General features: G+C 45.3%; 1 protein-coding gene and 1 long non-coding RNA gene across 11 annotated transcripts in view; one reads left to right on the forward strand and one right to left on the reverse strand.

Annotated features, from left to right (window-relative positions):
• Positions 1 to 24,358, forward strand: part of LOC127004525 (uncharacterized) — a 101,798-nt gene extending 77,440 nt beyond the window's left edge. For 4 of the 10 annotated variants that reach the window (XM_050872338.1, XM_050872342.1, XM_050872344.1 and 1 more), the window contains 9 exons: positions 47 to 213; positions 771 to 836; positions 1,276 to 1,509; positions 3,332 to 3,482; positions 3,788 to 3,963; positions 4,528 to 4,786; positions 7,005 to 7,071; positions 7,876 to 8,054; positions 20,844 to 24,358. In XM_050872338.1, coding sequence (XP_050728295.1) covers positions 47 to 213; positions 771 to 836; positions 1,276 to 1,509; positions 3,332 to 3,482; positions 3,788 to 3,963; positions 4,528 to 4,786; positions 7,005 to 7,071; positions 7,876 to 8,054; positions 20,844 to 20,999 — 1,455 coding nt within the window. In that variant the 3' untranslated portion in view covers positions 21,000 to 24,358. Of the gene's footprint in view, positions 1 to 46; positions 214 to 770; positions 837 to 1,275; positions 1,510 to 3,331; positions 3,483 to 3,787; positions 3,964 to 4,527; positions 4,787 to 5,220; positions 5,246 to 7,004; positions 7,072 to 7,875; positions 8,055 to 18,088; positions 19,701 to 20,843 lie in introns of those variants that run through there. The other 6 variants (XR_007757874.1, XM_050872345.1, XM_050872347.1 and 3 more) reach the window with 6 other exon arrangements.
• LOC127004537 (uncharacterized) overlaps positions 1 to 27,020 on the reverse strand; it is a 38,703-nt gene that overhangs the window by 5,270 nt on the left and 6,413 nt on the right. The gene's annotated exons all lie outside the window — the stretch shown is intronic.

The following is a 27,020-nucleotide window of genomic DNA, read 5'->3' on the forward strand; positions in this document are numbered from 1 at the left end:
CACGAAAAATCCGTTCCCAAGATGAGGTCTTTATTCCTGTTCCCAGTCTGACGGCAAGTTCGTGAACACGGTGGTGGTGCAGCAACACCCGCTCATCATGCAGGAGTCTGACCGGACCGTCAAGGTGGAGTGCTCCTTCGAGGCGGGCGACCAGACCGTCAGCTTTGCTCCGGGGGCCGACGGCGGCAGGACGGGCGGCGGCATTGACATCAAGTGAGTCGTGGCGGCGCCCTGATGCTGTCTTGCTGGCAGTGTTCAGGGAACAAGAGCCTCACTTTTCTTCCACCTCAAACTTGGAGCTTGTAACTTTGTCTTCATGGGTGTTTGGGCTCAAGGTCTAAGTTTCACACTACTGTACTTGATCCTTTAACTTGGTGTTTATGAATTTGCCTTCACCTTCATAGGTTTTCGGCTGGATTTCAAAGTTTCATGCTGTTGTATATAACAAACCTCTCAATGCTCTCAATGTTTCTTGGGTTTATACACTCTTTAGCTTGACTCTCAGAGCGACGGACAAATGTGACATTCCTACGTAATGACAATCTTGTGACAGTGAAGACATATCCCTTGAAGGATAAAGAGGTAAAATTCCAGTTCATTAAAAACATGTATAATTTTGGCAGACCAAGTGACAGACTTGACGAGGCTCGGGAAAACTCTTTGGGCCGAGGGCAGGGACAGGGGGGGAGGGTGGCCCAGCGCCTCACCCACAAAAGGTCACATTCGCCAGTTGACCCTCAATTTGTCTCCTCCGCACGCCTGCTAATCAGCGCGGAGCACCAGGTGGTGAGCAACATCATCACGGGCTTCCTCAGGCGAGGCTTCAATGGCAGCAGGTAGGCGGCCCCGCCCCACCTCTCCCGCATGACCCGCCTGAGATTTTGGTTTTGTTGTAGCGAGTCCGCCGCGCCCAGGGGCCCGTGCCGCCCCCGGGCTGCCTAGCTCCTCCCTTCCCACCTCTGTCAACATTCGTTTGTCCCACAGAGCAGCTCTTACGGTTTTGTTCTGGGCATGCTGTGTTGGATGGCTCCTTAGTCTGCATCTATTTTGTTTCTTTCGGTTTATATATCAACTTTTTTTCGTATGACACCCCAACACCTGGTTCCCTTCACCTCCTTGGTTCCTTCCTCACCTGACATCGTGTACGTCACTCTCCTGGGTTGAAATGGTTCAGTACATGACGGTTGGAGTATAGCCGCATGTCAACCTTGTTCCGCCTTAACCAGCAGACCGGCAACCACTCACCCTTCGCCCTCTCTCCCTCCATCCCATCAGCGCACAGTTCCGGCCTGGCGGTATCAACGACATCATCAGCAACACGGCCCCGACACCGACCGTTCGCATGCGCATCTACAAAGCCAGCGGGCAGGAGGCGACCAACGTGGACCTGGGCGAGCTACTGACCCTCAAGATCGAAATGGAGCAGTCCTCGGCCTTCGCTATCTTCGCCCGGAACCTCGAGGCGCGCACGGACAACGGCGAACTGATGACACTGATCGATAACGTGGGGTGAGTCATGATAGATAGACAGAAAGGTGGACAGATAAATACATAGATAGAGTAAAAGAGTGAAGAAAAGGATACTGGTAAAAGTAAATAGATAGGGATGCTGCTGCTCGATACGTGGGGTGAGTGACGAAAGGAAGATAGATAGATACATTGATAAACAGATAGATAGAGATAGTGAGAGAAAGAGAAGGAAAGGATGCAAGTAAAAGCAGATGGTGTTGATGCTGATTCGTAACGTGGGATGAATGAGGATGGATAGATAGATGGATAGATAGATATAGATAGAAAGATAGGGACAGAGATGGGAAGATAGAGAGAAATAAGAGTGAGGGAGAGAGAAGAGAAAGGTGCTATACAGTGAAAGAAAAGTAGATAGCAGATAACTAGTAAAAGAAAGGTTATGAGAGTGGAAAGCAGGAGGAGGTGGATGCTAAGGAATCAGGCAGACTATTCACATACTCAAACGATAAAAAGTGAGAATGAGTGAAAGAAGGCAAAGGAATACCGTGGAGTTTAATCCCATAACAAACTGAGGTCATTAACATTGGGAATTACAAACTGGAAATCACCACTGCCGCAGCCACACACACACACACACACACACACACACACACACACACACAATTATAGAGGAAGATATGGAGGGAATGGGAAAGGATATGAAATAACCTGAGCTTTCATTTATAGAAGACAGATTACATTCAGTTTAAGCTTACAAGTAATAATAATAAGTGTAATAATAAGTGTTTCTAGTGTAATTTTGTTGTGTTTTGGCTTCATGGTTTTCACTCACTTGTTTTAAGCGATCGGATCTTAATATAAATTCTTCAAGTGGTTCTTCTGTCCATATACATGATACATACACTCTCTTCTATTCAGCTAAACCTTTTCTCTAATATATACAAGCTTTCTCTCTCTCTCTCTCTCTCTCTCTCTCTCTCTCTCTCTCTCTCTCTCTCTCTCTCTCTCTCTCTCTCTCTCTCTCTCTCTCTCTCTCTCTCTTATGGAATAAGCTTCCACCGTCAGTGGTCCAGTGTAACACGATTGACTCCTTCAAAAATAAGCTCGACCGTCACTTCCTTCAACTTAATATCAACTAGAGTAGAAATGCAACGTTTTGGAGTCTTCTGATTAATGTAAAATCACTTAGGTTTAAGGACAGACCACCAAGTCTGGACCATGGGGTCTGTGTGGTCTGATTTTCTATGTAAATCTATGTAAATCTCTCTCTCTCTCTCTCTCTCTCACTTTCTGCTTCACGCTTGAGTTTCCTGGCATGACAGACGCTAATTGATTCCAACTTACCATTAATGTCTTGTTAAATTATAAATGTTCCTACTGCAGCGCTGGCGTTGTCTTCGGCTTTATTCTTTCCTCACATAGAAGTATTATAAGCAGTTCTATCTATCTATTTATCTATCTATCTATATATCATTTTAAGTGGGTTTTTTTCCGTTCGTATAAATGACACATTTCTTAAACACTCTCCTACTCCTCCATTGCTCTTTCATATATAGTTTCTCTCTTTCGTCCTCTCCTTCATGCTTGAGTAAGTGAGTTAGCTAGACACCCCAACATGACCCTTCCTCCTCACCCATTCCTCGTCCTCACTACCCGAACACTAACCTCCCCCTCTCCCCTAAACCCTACCACCTCTCTCACTACCCCAATATTCATCGCCCCTCTTCCCTTTCCTCCGCAACTGCCCTCACTCCCCCAACAATTATCTTCCCCTTCCTTGTCCATCCTCCACCCCCCTTCTCACTACCCTCCCCTCTTCCCCCTCAACCCCTAAACTAACCCCCCTCCCTCTTTCCCCCAGGTGCCCCCGCTACCCCAACATCTTCCCGGAGCTCCAGCTGGAAGAGCGCACCAAGAGCCTCTTCGGGGACTTCAAGGCATTCCGTTTCCCGTCCACCGCGCGGGTCAACTTCGTGGCCACTATCAGGTTCTGCCAGGACGTGTGTGAGCCGGTGGGTGTTTGTCTGTTTGTTTGTCTGTTTGTGTGTCTGTCGTCTCTTTATCTGTCTACTCTTCTCCGGTGAGTGTCTGTATGTCTGTTAGTATTTCTGTCTGTCTGTCTGTCTCTCTCTCTCTATCTATCTATTTCGTAATGTCTCTGGTGTTTCTCTTCTTTGGTGGGCGTGTTTGTTTGTCTGTCTGTCAGTCTATCGTCTCTATCTATCTCTCTATCCATCTCCTAATATCTGGTGCTTCTTCAGTGGGTGCCTGTCTGTCTATCTATCTGTCTGTCATTGGTTCCCCGTTTCTCCACCAGGTGGCGTGTGGTGGCGGCGTCGTGTCGTACGGGCGGCGCCGCAGGAGTGCTGGCAACGCGACGGAGGAGGACGAGGGCGAGGAGGTGGTGGTGGAGGTGTCGACGGACGGGACCAGCGACACCGCCTACACTTTCAACCTCGGCAGCTCCCCCCACAGCATCGATCCCCCGGCCAAGTATGTCTGTTTTGGGGCTTCTTGAGTGGGGGACTTCTTGGGCGATCCTCCCCCCACCACCACACACACATACATACTAATCTACCCACCCACCCCGAAATTTACCTCCCTCATAAATCTACCCCAACACAAATCCGCCCCCCCCCACACATCTACACCCCCCACAACCACCCCCAACCACGCCACCCTACAAGTCAATCAACCAGTGAATCAGTAAATAAATAATGAAAAAAATAGGAAAAAAAATAGAATAAATAAATAAAAGTCTGCAATACGCTAATCCTATGTTTAATCAGAACAGAAGCATGACTGACGAGAGATACCGAAAGCACTAGTGATTAATTTAACGATACCTGACCTTTTTTTAATGATTGTACGTATTTCTAGTAAAAAAAAAAGAATAGATCCATCAGTCAAGTACAATATTTAGTTTCTTTTTAAAATTATCTCTAGTCACTCCTCTAGTCACCGCCATAGATCGATCAGTCAAGTATAGTTTTGATAATTTTCTTTAGTTCCTCCTTTAATCACCTTCACCATCACCCATTCTTCTTCCATCCTCAGAACCACCAAGCGATCGATTAACACCTCCACCAGCAAAGCGGCGACCTCCACCTCCTCCACATCAACCACCACGACAATTGGCAGCAACACCACCACCAGCACAACCTCCAGCACCACCTCCAGCTCCACCCACTCCGCCTCGGCCACCACCTCGTCCTCCACCACTCCCACCTACTACTCCACTACCACCTCCTCCTCGTCCACTACTGAGAAGGGGGAGGAGATGGAGACACCCAGCGATATTCCTGTGGCTCTGTCTGTAAGTAATCCAAACACACACACACACACACACACACACACACACACACACACACACACACACACACACACACACACACACACACACACCTAGGACCTGTTTGTAAGTGTATTTTCTCAGTGACTCAGTTGTCTTATTAAAGGGAAATAAAATAAAATAAAGTAAATTGAAAGTAGTTAGCAATAGTCAAAACGTGGGAAAAAGACGAGTCGTGTTAATGTAAAAACAACAACAACAACAACAATCACAACAACAACAACAACAACGCCCTGACTGCTGCAAGTTAATGTGAATCGATTATCAAATATTTGTCTCTTCTGGTTATCAGCATTCTCTCTCTCTCTCTCTCTCTCTCTCTCTCTCTCTCTCTCTCTCTCTCTCTCTCTCTCTCTCTCTCTGATTCTTTCTTGTATTATCTATCTTCTCTTTTATAGCCAGCATCTGGAGCGACGACAAGAGGTATACTTGAGTGCGTGTGTGCGTGCGTGTGTGTGTGTGATAGATAGTTAGATAGATAGAGAGAGAAAAAAGAGAGAACGAGAACGAGAGAGAGAGAGAGAGAGAGAGAGAGAGAGAGAGAGAGAGAGAGAGAGAGAGAGAGAGAGAGAGAGATAATAACAGCCACTTTCACTCTCCTGGTTCGTGTTCGCTTCCCTCCCTCCTCCCTCCGTCCTTCCTTCCCGCAATCTCCGCCACTAATTCACGTCAGCCAAATCTTTCCTACTCCTCTCTCAGGTCACCGCCATTATGGTATCTTCGGCCTCTCCTTGCTCCATCAAACCCGTTCCTCCTCTCCTTTTCGCAATCCTCACTTTCTTGTTTTCCGACGTTTAATAATAAATGCTCACCTCCCATCTCTCCCTCTCCTCTCCTTTCCCTTTGCTTTCCCCCGCCTCCTTCTTTCCTCATCTCCCCCGCAGCCTTCGTCTTCCCCTACGTCTCGTTTTCTTTTCTTTCATTACTGGTCTATGTATTAATTATTTTCCGTCCCCAGTGCAATGTCTTCCCTACTCTTTCTCCTGTAACAGCTTCCTCCACTCTTCCTCTTTTTCCCACGGGCCATCGTATCCTCTTTCTCCTCCTCCTCCTCCTCCTCCTCCTCCTACTACTACTACTACTACTACTACTACTGCTACTACTATTATCTGCTCTTCCATCCTCACGCTTGTCCGGGTCCACTTCCTACGGTTGACTATTCTTTGGTCAATATGATTTTTACGTGGGGTACAGATTTCAGGGAACATTTTAGTATGACAGGAAGAAAATCGAGCAGTGGCAAATCTAAGGGGTATCTGAAGGAAAAGTCCCCTCCCCCCCAATAAGGACTTTCTCTGCCCTCCTGTGTGACCCTCCGCTGGTTAAACACGCAGGGAAATTCTTATATAAATGGTGGATGATCGTTTTGTTGTTGGTGGGAAACTGTTACTTGATAATTCCGCCGTGCTCTTCCACATGTCAAGGGCACTCATTTTTTTCAACCTTTTCTTGGGGTCGAGTTGTGAGGACGCGGCCCTGACTCGCATGTTTTGTATCTCATTTGCTGGTCCCGTCGCGTGTCTGTCTGTTTGTCTGTCTGTCTGTCTGTCTGTCTGTCTGTCTGTCTGTCTGTCTGTCTCTCTCTCTCTCTCTCTCTCTCTCTCTCTCTCTCTCTCTCTCTCTCTCTCTCTCTCTCTCTCTCTCTCTCTCTCTCTCTCTCTCTCTCTCTCTCTCTCTCTCTCTCTCTCTCTCTCTCTCTCTCTCTCTCTCTCTCTCCTCTCTCTCCTCTTCCTCCCTCCCCTCTGCCTGCCTCTGTTCCTCCTTCTTCACCTCCGTCAGCTAGCTCCATCCCACTAGCCTTCTTTACCTCGTTAGCTTATTTATTCCCCTTCCCCATCCACTCCACCTTCAAGTTATTCCTTCCCTCCCTTTTTCCCACCTCCTACTCTCCCTTCCACTCCTTCCAACTCGTTTTTTCCCAGTTAGCTAATGCCATCCACTTCCACATCCACTTCTCCTTCAAGTCATCCCTTCCCTCCCTTCTTCCTGCCTCTGTCCCTCCTCCTTCGCTTCCTCCGTTAGCTAACTCCCTTCTAATCGCTTCATTTTAATTTTCCCCGTTAGCTCACTCCCTCCCCTTCCCATTTTATTCCTCTTTCAAATCATTCCCTCCGTCCCCTTTCCCTCCTCTGCTCTCCCCCTTCGTCTCCGTCAGCTAACCCTTTCCCCGCCTCCTTCACAGCTGGTCGTGGGGGAGGACACCATGCCCGAGGGTTGGGACGAGCGGGGACGAAATCGATACCGTGACGGTGAGTGTGTCTTGCTGATGCAGTTTACGGGTCGGCACCTTGTTGAGTAATGTCTTGGTGCCTTTGATTATGCTTAAATTCACTAGAGGCAACAGGAGGGAGTTTATAATCCTCTTGTTCTGTAGACGAGTGGAATATGAGTTTGCCGGGATTTTGTGTTTCTCATTTAACAGTAAAGGAGGCAGCTCGAGGGCAAAAAGAAGAGATATAAAGAAGCGTTGAGGTCAGAAAAGAGATTAGTTAGGTTCTCATGATTTTGTTTTTTTACGTTTATGGTGTAGAAGCCTCGTCAAATTAGTTGGGTTCATCATGATTTTTTTTTTTACGTTTAAGGTGTAGAAGCCTCGTCAAATTAGTCGGGTTCTCATGATTTTTTTTTCTCACGTTCATGGTGTAGAAGCCTGGTCAGATTGCCACGAGGCTCATAAAACTACCTGGGGAAATACTGCACAATCGATATAAAAGGCTTATCAAATGGGGATGTTGTAAGGCCTGAATGTTGGAGCATATGCGCCTTGGTTTGTGTTTTCAGACGCTTCCGCTCTCACTTTATTTCCAAAAGCTAAAAACGAGATCAGTCGGGGTTTTCATGAGTGTTCTTTTACGTTCATGGTACAGAAGAAGGGTCAAAGTACCACTAGGGTCACAAAACTTTCCCTGGAAACGGCCACAACTACAGAAGCCTTGTCAAAAGTGGATTTTATAAAAATCTAAGTGAGTATGTCCCTTTATCCTCGAACCCCGTCACGCTAGGCCACCTTTACGCCCCTCCCTCACTTATATCTTGCCCCCAACGCTCTCCAGCAGACACCTTCGTGGCCGACGACTACGTGTGCACCCCAACATCCACCGTGATCGCCGCCGTGCTAACGCTAATGGTTCTGCTCTGCGCGGGCACGGCCGGATTCGTTTTCTTCTACCGCACCAAGAAACGCCACTGGCAGAAAATGGGAAGCTGTGAACCGTTCCCACTTCCGCCACAGGTAAGGTTAGGGTTACGTGAGGCGCCCGGGGCAGTGCAGGTGGGGCGGGGACGGTGAGAGATTGGGTAACGTGGGCGGGGTGGAGAAAGTGAATGTTAAGGGGTACGATGGCTGTTGTTTATAGGTAATTAGTGAGGGTGAGGGATGATGTGTATGTGATATGGAAAAGAAATACGTGAGTTGTCTGTGTATGGGAAGTAAGGTGAAGGAGGAGGAGGAGGAGGAGGATGTGAATTTGTAGTATATATATAATGAAGTAAGAGTGTAAATGTGTTGCTTATGGGAAAAAAGTGTGAGAGAGGAAGGAAATGGTTGAAGAAAGTTAGAATGCAATGGTTTATGTGTACGAGCTGCTGATATAGACAGGATAAAGCTGAGGATGCAGAGGGTGGCATTAATATAGGCAATGAGAATACAGGAAGATGACCACGACGTTCCTTAGACAATTATAAGAACATCGAGTTACTATTTCATTACAAGAACATAGTCACTTTGAAACCCACCTTGAATGATAAATTAAGGGGGAGCACAAGGGAAGAAACCAAGAATGTCAAGGTAATATATGTGTGTGTTGATTTTAGTTAGTGTTGGTGTGTTGCATGCCTTAGTAGTGTTGAGATGCTGAATTAAGGAGGTGAGTAACGCTTTGTAAATAATGTGACTTTTTATAATGTACAGAGTTTGAGTGTTGCTTGTATATATAGCCAGTGTGAGGAACAGGGTGAGTTTGAGTCTACTTGAGAGCTTGTCGCTTGTAATACTGATAGATTAAGTGTTTAGTGATGGTGATATAGGTGATTGTAGATATTGTCGCTTGTAATACTGATAGATTGAGTGTGTAGTGATGGTGATATGGGTGACTGTAGATATTGTCGCTTGTAATACTGATAGATTGAGTGTGTAGTGATGGTGATATGGGTGACTGTAGATAGTGTATGTTAGATTCTAAAGCTGGAAGTGATGGTGAAAGACAGTGTTTATAGAAATGATGATATGAGTGCAAGTAATGGGCGTTTGATAAAGCTGGAAATGATGGTGAGAGATTGTGTGTTGATAGTGACGGTGACATGAGTGACTAGATAGTGTGTGATATATTCTAACGCTGAAAGTGATGGTGAGGGATGACAAATACACAGGACAATATTACAGTGGAAGGATAAGCACCAGATAGATCGAGCGATGATGATGAGTTTATATAGTGATGTGAAAATGATAGTGAAGGTAAGATAAGTTTGTGAATATATAACAGACTGATCGTGTGCACGGTGATGGCGAAGTGACTGACTGAATAAACAAGAAGTGGTGGGCAGGGCAGCTAATAGTGAAGCGTTAGGTGATAGTGAGAGGGTGAGTAATCATGTTTATCACTCGGGGTACAATGAGAATAATAATTGTTAGGAATATAGCGACGATGAGCAAGAAACGACGGAGAAAGTTGATGGTGACACAGAAAATGATAATGAGGGCGAATACTAATACTAAAAACAACAACAACAACAACAACAATAATAATAATAATAATATTAATAATAATAATAATAATAATAATAATAATAATAATAATAATAATAATAATAGTAAGTAGGTCACCCAGAATGCGCAAATCTCCACCATGGAAGATAGCTGACGTCTGGGATATGCAAGTCGGCAACCGCAACCCCTAAATAGGCTTGGATACAATACTTCCCAGACTTTCATAATTCAACAGACTACACCAATAAATCTGCATCACTTTGTCACATTAGCCGCAACATATATATTTAAGATGACCTCCATATTCGATTTTTTTTTTTTTCGAGTTGGACTTTTTTTCATTCTTTTGCCATCATTGACATTTTTTTTCATTCATCATTTTTATCCATCCATCAGTTATTTTCATTCATCAGTTTTTTTAATTCACTTGCCATAATACAGTCAATTTTTTATCGGATCTTCCCCAAATTTTAACCACCTTGACAAACTCTCTCAACCAACGATCTTGTCATATGAACTTGGTGACTAAAGTACACAGACAGACAAACCAGCACACCAACAGACAGACAAGCAAATGAAAACCTGCAGCGAAAACAAACTCTAATTGCCGTTTGCGGGTTAATAAAACGAGTCGCTTAATGGATAATGGTTGTACTAGAATGAAAGTGAGCGAGGTTGTGCAAGAGCCGGTGTAGCCAAGGGGGGGATGGGGGGGGGAGAGAGAGAGAGAGAGAGAGAGAGAGAGAGAGAGAGAGAGAGAGAGAGAGAATCTTTGGATAATCAACAACAACAACAACAACAACAACAACAACAACAACAGGAGGAGGAGGAGGAGGAGGAGGAGGAGAAAGAGAAGGTAGAATAGAATGGCAATGTTCACCTCGCCAGGGAAGGGAAAGGAGAGGATTAATACCTCTTCAAAGGAAATGACGAAAAAAAAAAAAAAAAAAGAGAGAGACAGACTTGGGAATCCTGGAGACAAGAATGACGTTATCTTCACTTTAGAATTTCTCTTACATTTACACACAAACTGTCTGCTTTGAGATGCATTCCTGTGTGTGTGTGTGTGTGTTTTAGTTTTGTTGTTGTTATATCTCCTTTGCTTTCTTCTCTCCTGTCTTCTCCTTTCCTCTCTCTTCCTTTGCCTTTTCCTTTCTTTCTCTAGTTTGGGTTGAAGTATGTTACCTCATTGCGTCTCAAAAGAATAGAGAAAGATGTTTTTTCTTCTTATTTTTAGTTTCTCTTGTGTGTATGTGTTCGTGTGTTTGTGCGCCGATTTTGAGGTCATGCTTCTCCTAGTCATTAAGCTTCTGAAGGGGAGTAAAAACGAGTCAAGACCAGCAAGCTCCCCTTGAGGTCACTGTTTTGCCGCGGACACGTCGGTACACTTCCTGCCTAAGACCGGGTGATTCTGGGTCTCGCATCTTCTCATTTAAACCCAATCCGTTCTTGTGACTGTGGAAGCGCGTTCGGGCAGGTCAGCAGCGGGGAAAAGTGACCCAATAACAACACCATCACCACCACCAGAAGTATATTAATAGCGTCAGGAGATCAACTACTTTTTGCGAGTCAGTTCCAGTCAGACAAGAAAGGAGCACACCGCCGCCTTTGCTCTCAAACTGGATGAATAAGGTTGCGACTCATGCTCTCACCTCACTCAGCTCGCCCGCACAAAGGTAGCTGAGGGTCCTGGCACTAATCCTTCCCCGGGCCACGCTATTACATCATCGCCTTTACGTATTTAAGCATCGGAGTGGCGGTGGTGGTGAGGAGTCAACGCTGGGAAATTGGAACCGAGCAGGGAAGGTGGAATTTCGTAAGGTTTCATTTTGGTAGCTTTCGACGATCACCGAGGTCACGCGAAGCTGCATCTGGGTCTTTAACAGTAGCAATAGTAGTAGTAGTAGTAGTAGTAGTACTAGTAGAATAAGATGAAGAAAATGCTAGTGACTTTCAGCAAGATTCCAACCCGTCAAACGTTGATAATATTGTGGCTCACCTGTTTAAATTCTTGCAAGGTGTTCGTGTGTGTGTGGGGGGGGGGGATGGGGGGCAAGGTGGGGCGGGGAGTGGAGAAAGGGGAAGGAAGGGTGGCTTGTCATACTACTTCCAAGCAACAGACATCTCCCCATCCACCCCTCCTCCACCCCCCCCCCTAAAAAAAAAAAAAAAAAACACTCTTCCCCCCATTAAACCCCAATCACACCCCTCCTTAATCCATCCTCCACATCTCACATACTCCCCACAAGCCTCCCACCCACCCACCCAAATCCACTCTCCCCATCAGATCCCCCTCCTTAATCCATCCACCCCTCCTCCACCCCCCCCCCCAAAAAAAAAAAATCCACTCTTCCCCAATTACACCCCCACCAAACCCCCCCTTAATCCATCCTCCACATCCCATATACTCCCCATAAGCACCCCCCACCCATCCACCCAAATCCACCCTCCCCATCAGATCCCCCTCCTTAGTCCACCCTTCCCACACTCTCCCACCAGAAGCCGCCTCGCCCTCCTCTCCCCCTTCCACCCTCACGCCGCTACCGCCATGCAACCTTATACAGATCTTGACCGCCCCCGACAGGCCAAGAGTAACAATAACAACAAGAAGCCTCACGCACCCGACCTGAGCTCACTTCGCTTAACCTGTTCACACGACGGCAGATCAACTTTCGCTTTTTTTGCCCCATCTCTTGACTAGTACGACTTTTTTTTTTTTTACCTCCCTCCTCCTTTCTCTGGGTTGTGTTTGTGTTATGTTACGTTATTGTTGTTGTGTTGTAGAGATTCGGAGATAAAGGAATTTTTTTTTTTTACAACAACGGAAACAGGTCAAGGGCACAAAAAAAGGGAAACAATAATAATAAAAAACCCCGCTACTCGCTGCTCCTGAAAAGAATCCAAAGAGGTGTCCGAAAGAGAGGTCAATTTCGGTGTTTTTAGTTTAGTTTTTGTTTTGTCTTCTGTGCTTTCTTCTCTTCCGTCTCTTCCTTTCCTGTCTCCTCCTTTCTTGCCTTTGTCTCCCTTTCTCTAGTTTGCATTCTAGTGTGTTACCTCATGGCGTCTTAGAAGAACAGAGAAAGGTGTTTTATTTTCTTATTTCTTTAGTGGTTTTGTTATACCTTCTTCGCTTTCTTGTCTTCAATCAAATAACGTTGCCTTTTTTTCTCCCCCTTTCCCTGTTTTGCATTCTAGTGTGTTACCTCATTGCGTCTTAGAAGAACAGAGAAAGGTGTTTTATTTTCTTATTTCTTTAGTGGTTTTGTTATACCTTCTTCGCTTTCTTGTCTTCAATCAAATAACGTTGCCTTTTTTTTCTCCCCTTTTCCCTGTTTTGCATTCTAGTGTGTTACCTCATTGCGTCTTAAAAGAACAGTTTTTTTCCTTCTTATTTTTATTTTTTTCCTACATCTTCTGCCGCGTCTTGAAATGTGAGGCAATCAAACAACCCTGCCACTTTTTTCCCCCTCCCTCTCCCTGCGTCGCGTTCAAGTCTTGCTTCACCGAGTCATAAATTAAAGACAAAGAAAAGGTGTTTTTTCTCCTTTGCTTTTAGATCTGTTTTTTTTTTTGTATGCCGTCTATTTTCTTTTCTTTTTCTTCTCTTCGGACGCTTCCAGATGCGTGGCGACTCCATTATAATTAGAAAGAGAAACATCCCTGGATTTTCAACTTTTCTTCTCTCCCTTTTTTTCTCTCTCATCTGCCGCTTCAACTTCCTGGTGTGTGACTCAATCAATTTACGTTTTCTACTCCCTTTCTTCGAGTTGGGTCAAGACGTGTTACCTCAAAATCTTGTACGCGATAAAAAAAAGATAGATATTTTTTCCCACTTTCCCTCTTTTTCTTCTTCTGCTGTCGCTTTCTGGTGTGTAACTTAATCGAACAATACGGTATCTCTTTTTTTCTTCCTTCCAAGAAGACTAGAGGAGCAAAGTTACTGGTGGCCTAAGAGACGACCCTTTCCCCGCCCGTTCTCTGCCTCTGTGCGCCGCTTGGTTACCTCGTCGCCGTGTTGTAGTGGAGCAGAAAAAAAAGGATTAGCGCGGATGACACAGCACCAGGAGCAACATCGACGCCGCGGACTTTCGCACGACTCTCGCCAAGCCTTTTTTTTTTTTTTTTTTTTTTTCGTCGACTGGTTTTTGCTTTCATTTTCAATCTCATCAATCTCCCTCCATGAGCATGTCGGTAAAGTGAAAGGCACCGCACACACACACACACACACACACACACACACACACACACACACACACACATTACATTTTTTTCTGCAGCCTCAGTAGTGTGATACGTAGCTAAGCTGGTTTATGTCTGTGTGTTTGTTTGTTTGTTTGTGTTTTTGTTATTCGTGTTTCGTTCTCTTGCAATTTGGGTTGACAGGTTAGCTGGTTAGGTAATTAGTTAGTCACTCAGTCAGTCAGTCAGTCGGTCGGTTGGTCAGTCAATTAGTCAGTTAATTAATTATTCGATAAGTTAATCAGTTCACGAGTTATTTGGTTAACTAATGGACAGTCCCTTTCTTAATCGGTTAATTATATGGTTAATTGGCTGGTGGGTTAAATATCTCGTTGTCACTTGGGTACCTAATCAGTTGAATGGCTTGGTAAATGGGCAGTTAATTAGACATCTAGTTAGTTATGTCGGTTTATCTGCTTATCTTTTCACAAACATTATATTTTTACCTAATTCATAGATATGCATGCTTGAGTATTTATTTATTTATTTATTTGCTTCTTTGAAAATTTATTATTCACCCACTTTCTTACACACTAAATTATTCAGAGCTTTCACTTCTTTACCCACTTCCTTCCCAACCTTGAACCTCGCGTCGCCCGGGCTTGGTGAGCGGGGCCAAATCTTTCCTATCCAGCCTCCGGTGAAAGTGTTGTGCCCCCTATTATTACCCCGGTAACAAGTGCCGCGCCTCCCTTGCGGATTCTTGAGTGTCAGGAGTGCCATCGTTGCCATCTCCACCCACACTGTTAAACATTCTTTCACTATTCTAGTCAGTAGCGCCAATATGTTCGTTTTTATCCACAGTGCCAGACCTCCCTTTGCTAACTTAATCACTTTTTAGTTTTGTGGGAGCGGCGAGTAGCGGGCTTTTTTTTGTACCCTTTTTGTTGCCCTTGAGCCGTATCCTTTGATGTAAAAAAAAAAGTAGCGCCATTATTTCCAGACTCACTCTCTGCTAACGTCCTTTCCCTATTCTAATTATCAGTATCTATTTGCTTACTATTTCCGACTTCACGCTCACTGTTAAACGTCACTTCGCCATTCACATTATCAGCAGTGTCATTGTTTTCGTTCTCAGTCTCACAGCCAATCGTCCTTTTCCTATTTTTCATCATCTGTAGTGTCATTATTTCCATCTTCATCCTCAGTGCCATACGTCTTTTCTTTCACTTTTACTGCTAATCGTCCCTTCGCTATCTTAATCATCAGTGGACCCTTTGTTTCCTTCTTCATCCTCAGTGCCATACGTCTTTTCTTTCACTCTTACTGCCAAACGTCCCTTCGCTATCTTAATCATCAGTGGACCCTTTGTTTCCTTCTTCATCCTCAGTGCCATACGTCTTTTCTTTTCGCTATTTTTATTCGTAGTTCCATTATTTCCATCTTCACTCTTACTTCTAAACGTCCCTTCGCTAACTTAATCATCAGTGGACCCTTTGTTTCCTTCTTCACTCACTGCTCTACATCCTTCTCTAGTCTAATCATCAGTAGTGCCGTCATTGCTTTCGCCACCCACAATTCCAAGCAACAATTCCGCAAAAAGTTGTCTCGCCGCCGACGATCCAGACACAACGAGCTCCTGGTGGTGTCAGCGGCGTGGTAAATGGGTCACCGTTCCTCGAGTTGACCCGACCGAGCAAGCGTCTTCACTCGCAAGAACGTATTGAGTTTGAATGTGAGGATGAAACGCAGAATCATCCAGTTTTAGCCCAGTTTTTAGACAGGAAGCGATGAGTTACGTGTCCCGCTCAAACCCGTGCATCGAGTTCATGATCTTGACTTGCATTAACGCCTGGGAAGATGATTAAGGGGGTGGGTGGGGAGGGAGCTGCAAGACGTCTAACTAAGAGACCGGTAGACTTATTCAAGGCAGCTCCTATAAACCTAACCCCACCTGACATCACTATCCATGAATTTATGTAATTTTTTTTATTTTTTTTTAATGTATATTGTATCGTTATTAGTTCAACGATTACCTTGATATTCTTCCAAGATCGACCATAATTACGTGTTGGGGCTCCTAATTCGATGTGTGACCTTAGTTTATGATAGAGTGTAATTCCTTTTCTTCGTTAATTATTCTCCTTGTACCCTGATTATGATGTTGGTCTATTTGCGTTTTTATGTTACTGTTTCAACGTGAAGACTAATTATCAATGAGAATCGTAATTGCGTTTCTAAGTTATTTTGAACGTGTTATAACGATGAAGTCTAATTGCGTTTTGAAGTTACTATTCTTTTTTCCTTGTTTTTTTTTCTTTCTTCCTTTCTCCCTCTTAATTGCTTTCTCATTTGTATTCTCATGTACTCTCGAAATTCATATTATTCTTTGTTTCTTCTTTATTCTTTCCTCTTCATTTCCTTTCTTTTCTCCAACTTTTATATTCTCTGCCGTACTGTTTATTTCCACTGTTTTTTCTTTTTTCCTCCGTTCTCTCGATCTCTCCATTCTTTCTTATCTCCGTGAACACTAATTACCAAGTGAACTTTAATAACGTATTTTTCTCAAGGTACTATTTGAACGTGTATTATAATGATGAACTCGGACTGCGCTTTTATGTACCTTAATTACAACGGTGAACTCTTATTTGCGTTTTTTGTAAGTTTCTATTTCAATCTGTACCCTATGTATTACGATAAACTCTAAGTGGGTTTTGGCGTCACTAATTTCAACTTGTACCCTAATGATAATGATGATCTCTAGTCTACTTTATTAATGGGCACTTTAATTTTAAGGTCACCGATAAGTACACCCTCGAGGTAATAGGTATCAGAAAAAAACTCATTATTTGCTAACTGATTGATGGTGATGATGATGATGATGATGATGACTGTAATACCATCCTGTCAATTAAGAAGCACCGGAACACTTCACTATACATTCACTATTGATGAGCGAGATAATTGTGGTAACGACTTTCTATTTTTTATTTATTTTACATTTCAAAACCAGAACAATTAATAATACATTTGCATATTGATTGTGAAGATAATTGCGCTACTGAGTTACGAATTAATTAGTACGAGAAACCTACACCCCTCATTTACACACTGATTGAGAAGGAAGGTGAAGATCATAAGAATAAGAATAAGAAGGAAATAGAGAAAGAAATGGAAGGGTGGGAGAATGAAAACAATGTGGAGGTTGAACACTAACAGAAAAGATGGAATGAGAAGGGAAAGATGGAATGAGAGAGAAAGATAAGAGAGGAAAGATGGAATGAAAGGGAAAGATGGAATGAGAAAGATGGAATGAGAATGAGAAAGATGGAATGAGAGAGAAAGATAAGAGAGGAAAGATGGAATGAGAGGGAAAGATTGAATGAGAGAGAAAGATGAGAGAGGAAAGATGGAATGAGAAAGGAAAGATAGGATGAAAGAGAAAGATGGAATGAGAGAGAAAAGAAGGAATGAGAGAGGAAATTAAGTCTCATGTCGTGTTGATCAGTCAGTTAGTGGGTTTAAATTAGATAACCTCCGATTTATACGAACACGCAGGGCAAGAACTGGATTGCAAATAGTGGCGGGTCAGCGAAACGGGCTTGGCAGGCATGTGGGGAGGGCAAAAACGATGGACGCCTCCGAGAAAAGGTTAGATGAACGCATGGATTGAAAGGAAGTAGGTCAGGTGTTAGGTTATCAGAGCTTCCTACGTGGACTAACTGCTTCTTGGACACGCATCTTGGTTATGTAGTTCAGGCAAGAATTCTCGATACATTCTAAACTACACAAACGATGACGCCTCCCAGGAAAGCTTAGATGAAGTCTGGGATACGGAGGAAGGGGGTAAGACTTTAGGTTCCCAAGAGCTCCCAACGTGGGCCGATTGCTTCTTGGACGCATCTTAGTTATGTAGACCACGCAAGCCATTCTCGTTATTCTAAACTGCGAATCTAGCGGGAGAATTTTGTGTTGTCAAGGAGTGTAGGAATCTTTTAACACTAACTAACGAAGATAACAAAGTGGAAAAAGCTCAATAGATATAGTTAAAAGACTGATAAAGGACACACAGATTAAGCTTAGTGAGAAAAACTGTCTTAAAAAAAGGGGGTTATATTGGACGCATACGATGACACACCAAAGCAACGTGACTGAAAGGAGTGTCTAGAAATCTTGTAACACGGACTAACGAAGGTAACAAAACGGAAAAGCTCGATAAGTATAGTTAAAAGGACGATAAAGGACACAGTTTAGGCTTGTTAAGGTGACCCATCTAAAAAAAAAATAGTAGTAGATTGGACGCTGCGGAAGACAACCCAAGCAATGTCACTCTTTGTAGCGTAACCATCACCAGCACTCAGCACCCATCTCCCCCCCCACAGCACTAGAGGGTGAGTGACGCAGCAACCACCACCACCACCACCACCGCTGCGTGCTGCTGGTGGTGCGTCTCCCTCACTCCACCCCCAACCACCACCACCACCACCACCACCGACCAAAATACCTGCCCCGCCCCCGCCCCCTCAACCAGCATCCCGCCGCCGTCCTGCAATGATTTGAACTGCATTTAAAGAGCTCTGAACGTGTCTCTGTCTTGTCTGTCTGTCTGTTTGTCTCTCTCACTGTCTCGTGTTTTTTTTTATATATTTTCCTGCTAGTTTTCTACTTTTTATTTCTTTTTTCCTTTGTTTGTTTTTATTCTTTTTGTCCTTATTTCTTTCTTTCTTTTCTTTTTTCCTTGTTTTTTTCTTTCTTTCTCTCTCTTTCTTAATTGCTTTCTCATTTGTATTCTCATGTACTCTCGAAATTCATATTATTCTTTGTTTCTTCTTTATTCTTTCCTCTCATTCATTTCTTTTCTTCTCTCAAACTTTTAACTTCTCTGCCGTTCTGTTCATTTCCACTGTTCTTTCTTTCTTCCCTCGTTCTCTCCATCTCTCCATTCTTTCTTATCTCCGTCAATCCTTTTCTTTTCCACTTTTCCTTCTTTTCTTTGCAGCCGTTCCTTTTATTTCCTACTATCTCCTCTCCTTTTTTCTTTTCTTCTTCCAGTTCATATTTTTTTCGTCTCTCTCTCTCTCTCTCTCTCTCTCTCTCTCTCCCTGTACATTATTCTAGACTCCTTCATCCCGTTCACCTTGACCTGACCTTGCATTTTTTTCTCTTGTTTTCTCCTCCTTCATTATTCTGTTCACACTCACTCCCCATTTTCTTTTTTATGATCTCCTTACTTAGGTCAACCCATACACAGCTTCTCTTATTTCAACTTTCTCTTCTCCTCGTCCACGGCTCCGTCCTCGCCTCCTCGTTCTCGCCCTCTTCTTTTTCCCTAACTTCTCCTCCTACTCGTCCTTGTACAACCTCGCCCCCCTTTCTCCTCCTCCTACACCAGAATGCATAAGGAGAGCAAACGATGAAAGCTTCTGGGAATGACTCGTTTATCATCTTCCTTTCTCTTCACTAAATCTATCTAACTTCCTTTTGATATTTCTGGTCCTCCATCTCCTCCTTTTCCTCTTCATTCATGTTTTCTTCACTTCCTCTATTGTCGTTCTTTTCTTCTTTTTCCTCATCCTTGTCCTACATATTGTTTTCGTTTTCCTACCCCTCCTCTTTCTCTCTTTCTTCCTTCCTTCTTTCTCATTCACTTCGTTTTCCTTCTTGCCGCTTCTCATATTCTCTTTTTTATTTTCGTTTCCTATCCTTCCTTTCTTTCTTTCTTTCTTTCTTCCTTCCTTCCTTCCTTCTTTCTCCTTATTCCCTTCGCTTTCCTTCTTGCCATTTCTCATATTCTCTTTTTTAATCAGTGGTTCCTCAACTTATTAATATTTTTTTGTACGTGTGTTATAACGAAATTGTAAATACCTATGTAGAGCTAACAATCCTCATGTTCCACCTTAGACGTGCGAGCAGATCTTTTTTGTACGTTCTATCACCATTGAAGTGTATATTTGAACTTTTTCGTAGTATAGTAATAAACCAGATGAGACAATATGCCATCCACGCTTTTTGTATATATATTAGTGTGCACCTGCTGTGTCCCCCCTCCCCTGCTTCACCTCCACCTGGCTACAGCTCCACCACCACCACCACCACCACTACTGCCGCCACCGCCACCATGACCCCTTCCCTCCATCCCCCACCCCTCCTCCGCCCGCCCAGGTAAGTTTTGGTTGTCAAGGTGTGTCCCATCATCACACCACTACGTTATCACAGGTATCATCACCACCACCTCCATCACCACCACCAACACCACTTCCAGCCACGATGATGCGTGATGGAGGTGGAGCTTTGGGGATGTGGTGGTAGTGCCTCCTCTTCACCACCGCTGTAGTCACCACCACCACCAACACCACCTCCATCACCACCACCAACACCACTTCCAGCCATAGTGATGCGTGATGGAGGTGGAGCTTTGGGGATGTGGTGGTAGTGCCTCCTCTTCACCACCGCTGTAGTCACCACCACCACCACCACCATCATCAACTCCATCTCCACAACCACTATCACCAGTGTTACCATCACCTCCACCATTATTGCCCTCACCATCACCGCTAATAACAGCAACATCTCCGTCATCACTGCTCACTACTCTCACCGCCATCACCACCACCACCATCAACACCAACACCACCACTACCAACAACACCTACATCTACCACCACTACTCTCATTGCTGCCTTCACCGCCACCACCACCACCACCACCACAGTCACCATAACGGCACAATTTCAAGCTCCCTACACACCTAACACGCAGCTCAATCTGTACATATACTTATTAACGCCTCTATTTGCTTATTTGCTTATTGTTTACAGGTGAGGTAAGGTGAAGGGATGCTGATTCTCCGGTTTGTATTATTTCATTGTAAATAACTCTTGGACACGGCATATCAGAACGGAGTATCAAGACATCTCTATAATTAAATCTTGAAATAATTTATCGCCTTCGTGTCCTGTTTTCTTTAATGGGAACCGGATTTTGCGAGACATTACTTTTTTTTATATACTTTCGTTCAGTCTTTGATTTATTTCCTTCATCGTAAAAAAAACAAAATATCATCTTTTAGGGTGTTGCTGGGATGGCTTCTCTACCCTTCCCTTTCTCCTTTCACTCCCTCTCTCCCTCCCTCCGCAGCCCAAGTCGCAGTTCTTCGGCAGCCCCGACGTGATGTTCCGCGCGGCGTACGGCGGCTTCCCAGGACAGTCCCACCTCGCCTCCAACATGGCGGCCTTCAACACCGCTCATGCCCTCGCCGCCATGCAAGAAGAGTCGCCCCAGTACAAGGAATAACCCACCCACGCCGCTAGTCGCCTGGGAACTGCATGCCTTCGAGTCTAGTATATGTTACGCTTCCACACATCGGTCCCTTTTGTCTCATGCCCTAAAAGTTCCCCCATAGAGCACCGTTCATATATACAAGTTCCCTCCATAGCGGACCACACGACCAAAGTTCTCCCTCAGCGCACCACTCAAACGTTTGCATCCTGGACACGAGAAGTTTCCTGCATCAAGACCTCGATTCGTCAACCATTCGGGAACCCTTCGCCAAGTGCCTCCTGTCGCCGAGTGCAGTCCAGGGCGACGCGGAGGACCTCTGGAGTCGGGTTTGTGTTGATGACCCGAATGCTTGGTGGATTGAGCCGAGGAAGAAGAGACCGTCATGTGCCCCGAGCCGCCGTCGCGCAGGCCAGGCACAGCGGCGGCCATCGTGCCCTGCCCTGTGCCTCGTCCTGCGCAGACTCGGGACACACACTCGCATCGCCGCGCGTGCTGGCTACTATTACTATTTTTTATACGGAGTTGTTGTTAGTGCGAGGCTACTGTTAAGAGGTTCAATCAAAGGTAACTTAGTTGTATTTATGGTGAGGCTTTTTGTCTAAGGATTTTTTATAACTTAGAGTAACGAGCAGTGTGAAGCGAGGCATCCGCTGGGGCTTAGAGAGAGGCAGGGATGTAAAGGAAGGGGCGGGCAGCAGGCGGGTAAGTGTCTCTTCTGCGTCCGCTATTCTGCTCTCCCCACCCGCTTCTCTGCTCCGCCATCCACGCTACACTGCTGCCCAAGACATGATGCTGTACACGCCTGTTTGAGCCGCCCACGCCCACGCCCACCCACACCACGCCTACGAGTACCGCTGCAGCTGGAAGTTCACTCCTTTTCGTTGGTCCCTCCTCCAATCCGTCAACGCAATGCTTAGTATAAATTGATTAATCTCCAAAAACCTCATCGTCGCTGCAGCATCACTTGTCACGCCGCCGTCCGCCGCCAGCACCAGCCAGGAGGATATCGGCCACGCACTTCGCTACTCAAAAACGGACACAAGGACTCACTCACAAGGACGCCAAAGAAGCACTCCTCACTCTTGCTATACGTGCTCTTCTGGAGGCTTACGAGAGACGACCCACACGAGACAAGGCACAGGGATACAGAGGAAGCATCGCTCAGCCGTCTCCATACAAGTGGATACAAAGGGAATACAAGGAAGGCAAAACACTGGGACACACAAGGACACATCGCAACCCCGTCTCCATCCTGCCTGGTACTCATTCTCCATACAAGTGCTTACAGAGGGAATTCAAGGATGGCAAAACACTGGGACACACAAGGACACATCGCAACCCCGTCTCTATCCTGCCAGGTCCTCATTCTCCATACAAGTGCTTACAGAGGCAAAGGCAAGCGAGGGAAGGCACAGGAATACACAAGAACACATCGCACCAACGTCTCCATCCTGCCTGGTCCTGGTCCGCCACAAAAGGGTTCAGAAACGACACAAACGACACATAGAGTTACTCAGCATTCCCGCTTCACTCTTCTTCACGTGGTCCTGAGCGGGTTACACAGACTGACGAAGACTGAGGGAGTTACACACAGAGACCGACAAAGACAAGTGACTACAAACGTGCGTCGCCTCACTGAAGGAAGACACGAGGAAAAACAAAACAAAACACGAAGGGAAAAAAAGCGAGTCATGGCCGCCGCTTCTTGTCCCTCAACGCTACTTTCTTCCTTCCTTCAATGTTTTTTTTCTTTTTGATTTCAAGAGTAAAACAAAAAGGGGAATGCATTAAAGAAAAGGGAAGATACAGTGAAGGGAAAGTAAAGCTCGTAGTAATGTACTCTCGTATGACGTAGATTTTATTCATTGTTTTGATTGATTACTGAGGACCTAATTTGTATATCCGCCGCCTCTACCCCCCTCTCCCCCCCTCCAGCTATCCTTACCCCCCCCCCCCCCCTTCACCCCCTCCTCCCCGGTCACCACCACCACCACCACCACTACGACTCCGAGCACGCGTGTCCAGAATGCTCATCGAAGTAGTTAGTGATAAGTCGAAGTAGTATTAGAAGTGTGTGTGTGCATGTGTGTGTGTGTGTGTGTGTGTGTGTGTGTGTGTGTGTGTGTGTGTGTGTGTGTGTGTGTGTGTTACAATTCTCTTTGCTTCGCGTGATGAAAAAAAACAACAGTCGGGAAGGTTTGTTGCTGCCATTCCGCGACTCACCGAGAATTGAACGATAGAATTAAGACAACTAAGTAAATTTAATGTAGCGTACGTAATTCATCTATCTATCTATCTATCTATCTTGTAAGGCAATGATAGATAGGAAGCACGTATAAAAGGTAGTGAGATGTAGTGTGTTGCCTATCTATTAGTTCCTTACAATCTATCTATCTATCTACTTATCTCTAAGGACCGTATGATATTAATGATTAGTTGTTAGACCAACCAAAAAAATAGCACCCAGGCACCCGTTGGCCAGGAGGACCCACGCGCCTCCATGGCTTCACGTCGGTGCCTCGCGTCTCTCCCGCACTCAGTTAGGTTCAAAGGTTCTTCTCTGTCCTGCCAACACAGCAACACATTCGCGGATCCGGACTCTGACGGACCCCAGCTTGCGTCCGTCAGTCCATCGGCACCGCGGCAGCACGCGTGTTTCATCTCTTCTGCGACTACAGTAAAGCATTGCTCATCGGCGTGGTGGTGGTGGTGGTGGTGGTGTTGAGGCTGCGGTGAGTGACATGGTTTCGGTGTACTTTTCAAACCCGGGGGACAAAGAAACACTGCATTATAGTTCACAATCCCGTCCATACTGTCAGCGTCCTTTTGTTGTGGGACTCGCGGTAGCGGCGGCGGCCAGGCTCACGGCAGACAGCCATGCCTCGTGTCGCGGAGCGCCAAGGACCACATACAAAACCCTCAGCTTCAGTATCTCGAGTGTTATCATATTTTGACTTTTTCGTACCGGTGTGTTCTAAGTTTTGCAGCCTGTCTGTGGGCGGGCCTTGCAGCAGCCAGCAGCCACAAGCACACCGGCGTTGCAGTACTCGACACAAGGTGACGGGTCGAGCCGCCGTACACTGACGACTCAGCTGCTGGCGTGAGATCGCCCGTCGGTAACCGGTCACGGCTGAGTCGTGAGAGAAGGGGCCGGCGAGCGTGGGGCGTGCACAGTGCGTGCATGTGTGTGTCGTGTGCGTGGTGTGAGTGGGTGGCGGGCGATGTTAGAGATTGGCTCCCCGGGGCGCGGCCCTGGGATGGGAAAGGACGTGTGCCAGAGGCTGGGGACGGGAGGGAGGTCGTGCAGCCAGCTGGTGCACGCGTGACACCACAACACCTGACGGACGGCGCCAATAAAGACATGTCTCGTGCACCTGTGTATTACATTATCCTTCAAAGCTGTGTGTGACACTGTCCTCAAACTTGTACCCCCACACACCTGTGTATGACATTAACCGACACACCTTTGCCTGGTAATGCCCTTCACACCTGTGTGCGGTAATAACTTCACACATCTTAAATGACACTCCTCTCAGCAGGTCCACATTTTCATATTTTTCAACACAATATTTTCACAGCAGGAATTAAATAACACAAGGTTGGATGCCACTAGTCTCTGAACGTCCTATTACTTTTTAATGCGGCAGAAGGAACTTCAAGACGGCTATTCCCTATTATTCGACAGCATACAGCTGCCCCCTTCTTCACTGAACATTCTTGGCCTACTCGCAACTCAAAATCTCAATAGAAGTTAATCAGCGTCTTCCCTTTCATTCCTTTCTTTAGTTAACTGTAGAATAGCATACTTCATCTGTACTTCGTCTTTCCTACTTCTTCAACGCTTTCGAGAAATATCCTTTTACTTTCATCCGTTAGCGGGATTGGCGAAATAGAAATAGTTTTGTATATTTTACTCCCTTGAGCTGCCTTAATGAGCTTCCTCAATGTAAAAAAATAAATAGCGGCAGCATACTACTGTCAGTTCATGAAGACGAAAGCTAACTGCAGGGCACGCCACTAATATAATTAAGACAAAATATACTGCAGCTAATAGCGGGCTTTTTTAATACACTTTCTTTTTGTTGCCCTTGTGCTGCTTCCTTAGCTGTAAAAAAAAAAAAAAAAAAAAAAAAAAAAAATGGCAAGTAAGGCGGTCACAGGCTACTGAGTTTATGGGACTAAAGATGCTCCGAGGTGTCGCATGCTGACCGCCACATGAGAACAACGAGCCAACGATTGTGTTTTCGATGGACAACTCACAGCAACAAACACCGCAGATCTTAAGCACAGCGCGGCACAGATGCACACGGTTAAGTTGACGCTTTTTCAGAATAACTCCCCGCGCCTGGAGAACCCACAAGTTACTGAGTTTATGAAGCGTCTGGGCGGCTGCTAACGATTATACTCAACTGAAGGGGAAGGCCGCTCCCTACCCTCTATAAAAGCTTCGGAAAAATGGATGTGAGTGCTGCATGGAGGAAGGGAGAACTGGTAGGGCGGGAAGGAGTGCTGGGGGGCTTATAAACAGGAAAAAAACGATCGTGTTGAAAGTAGGATGACCAAAGAGCCTTGACGGGCCACGAGACGATCACAGGAAGGCTTCAAACGTGAGGGGTCTTCCTTCCTTTCTCTCTTTGGTTCTTGCCGCTCCTTCGTGTCCTCCTCCTCCTCCTTCACCTTCTATTCCTGTCACCTTCCTTCCCCCGTCAATTCCCTTTCAATTTCAGTTCCATGGACCTTCCTTTCTTTCTTTCATTTCCGCCTCTCCTCCTCCTCCTCTACTGTCTATTTCTGTCACCTTCCTTCCCCCGTCATTTCCCTTTCAAATTCAGTTCCATGGATCTTCGTTTCTTTCTTTCATTTCCGCCTCTCCTCCTCCTCCTCTACTGTCTATTTCTGTCACCTTCCTTCCCCCGTCAATTCCCTTTCAAATTCAGTACCATGGATCCCCTTTCTTTCCCGCCTCTCCTCCTCCTCCTCCTCCTCCTCCTCCTCCATCTCCTCTACCGTCTGTTTTTGTTACCTTCCTTTCCCCTGCACTTCCCTTTCATATCAATTTCCATGGATTTTCTTTTTCTCCTTTCTCCCTTTTTCTCCTCCATCTCCTTCACCTTCCTTCCCCTATCACTTTCCTTTCAGATTCACTTCCATGGGCCTCTCTCCCCTTTCTCCTCGCCCCCCTTCACCTGTTACCTCTCCGTCACTTCCTTTTCAAATTAATTTCCATGGAACTCTCTAACTTCCTCCATACCCGCCTCTACTCTTTCTCCTCCTCCTCCTCCTCCTCCTCCTTCTCCTCCCGTTTGGTCTGTTCTTCCTAACACCTCCTCCTGTCACTTCCTTTTCAACTAATTCTAACGGATCTTACTCATCCTCTTCTTACCAGCAAACCTTTCCTTTCAACGTCCCTCCCTTCCATTCTAGTCGGACTTGCATGCCATTTATATTTTTTTTCTTGCGCTCTCTCTCTCTCTCTCTCTCTCTCTCTCTCTCTCTCTCTCTCTCTCTCTCTCTCTCTCTCTCTCTCTCTCTCTCTCTCTATTCTTACTTTTCTGTCGCTTCCTTTACAAACTAATGTCCACGGGTCTCGGTCTTCCTTTTCTTAGCATCAAACGTCTCCCTTTCAATGTCCCCCCCTTTCGTTCTGCTCGGACTTGCATGCTATTTATTATCTTTTTTCTTCACATTCTCTCCATACTTACTTCTCTGTCGCTTCCAGTTCAAACAAACTTCTACGGATCTCAATCTTCGTGTTCTTATTAAACCTTCCCCTTTCAACATTCAACTTTGACTCTCCTGACATTTACTATCTCTTTCGCTCCATGTTCCATTTTTCTTGCTTCTTCGTCGCTTCCAGTTCAAACAATTTTCTACGGGTCTGGCTCTTCTTCTTCTTCTTACCAAACCTTTTCCTTTCAACATCCCTCGCCTTGACTTTCCTGACACTATCTCTTCCTCCACTTTTTATTCTTCTTGCTTCTCCGTTGCTTCCAGTTCAAACAACTTTCTACGGACTAAATTCATCCTCTTCTT

Source organism: Eriocheir sinensis, chromosome 28 (genome assembly GCF_024679095.1).
Source record: "Eriocheir sinensis breed Jianghai 21 chromosome 28, ASM2467909v1, whole genome shotgun sequence".
Classification (NCBI taxonomy): Eukaryota; Metazoa; Arthropoda; class Malacostraca; order Decapoda; family Varunidae; genus Eriocheir; species Eriocheir sinensis.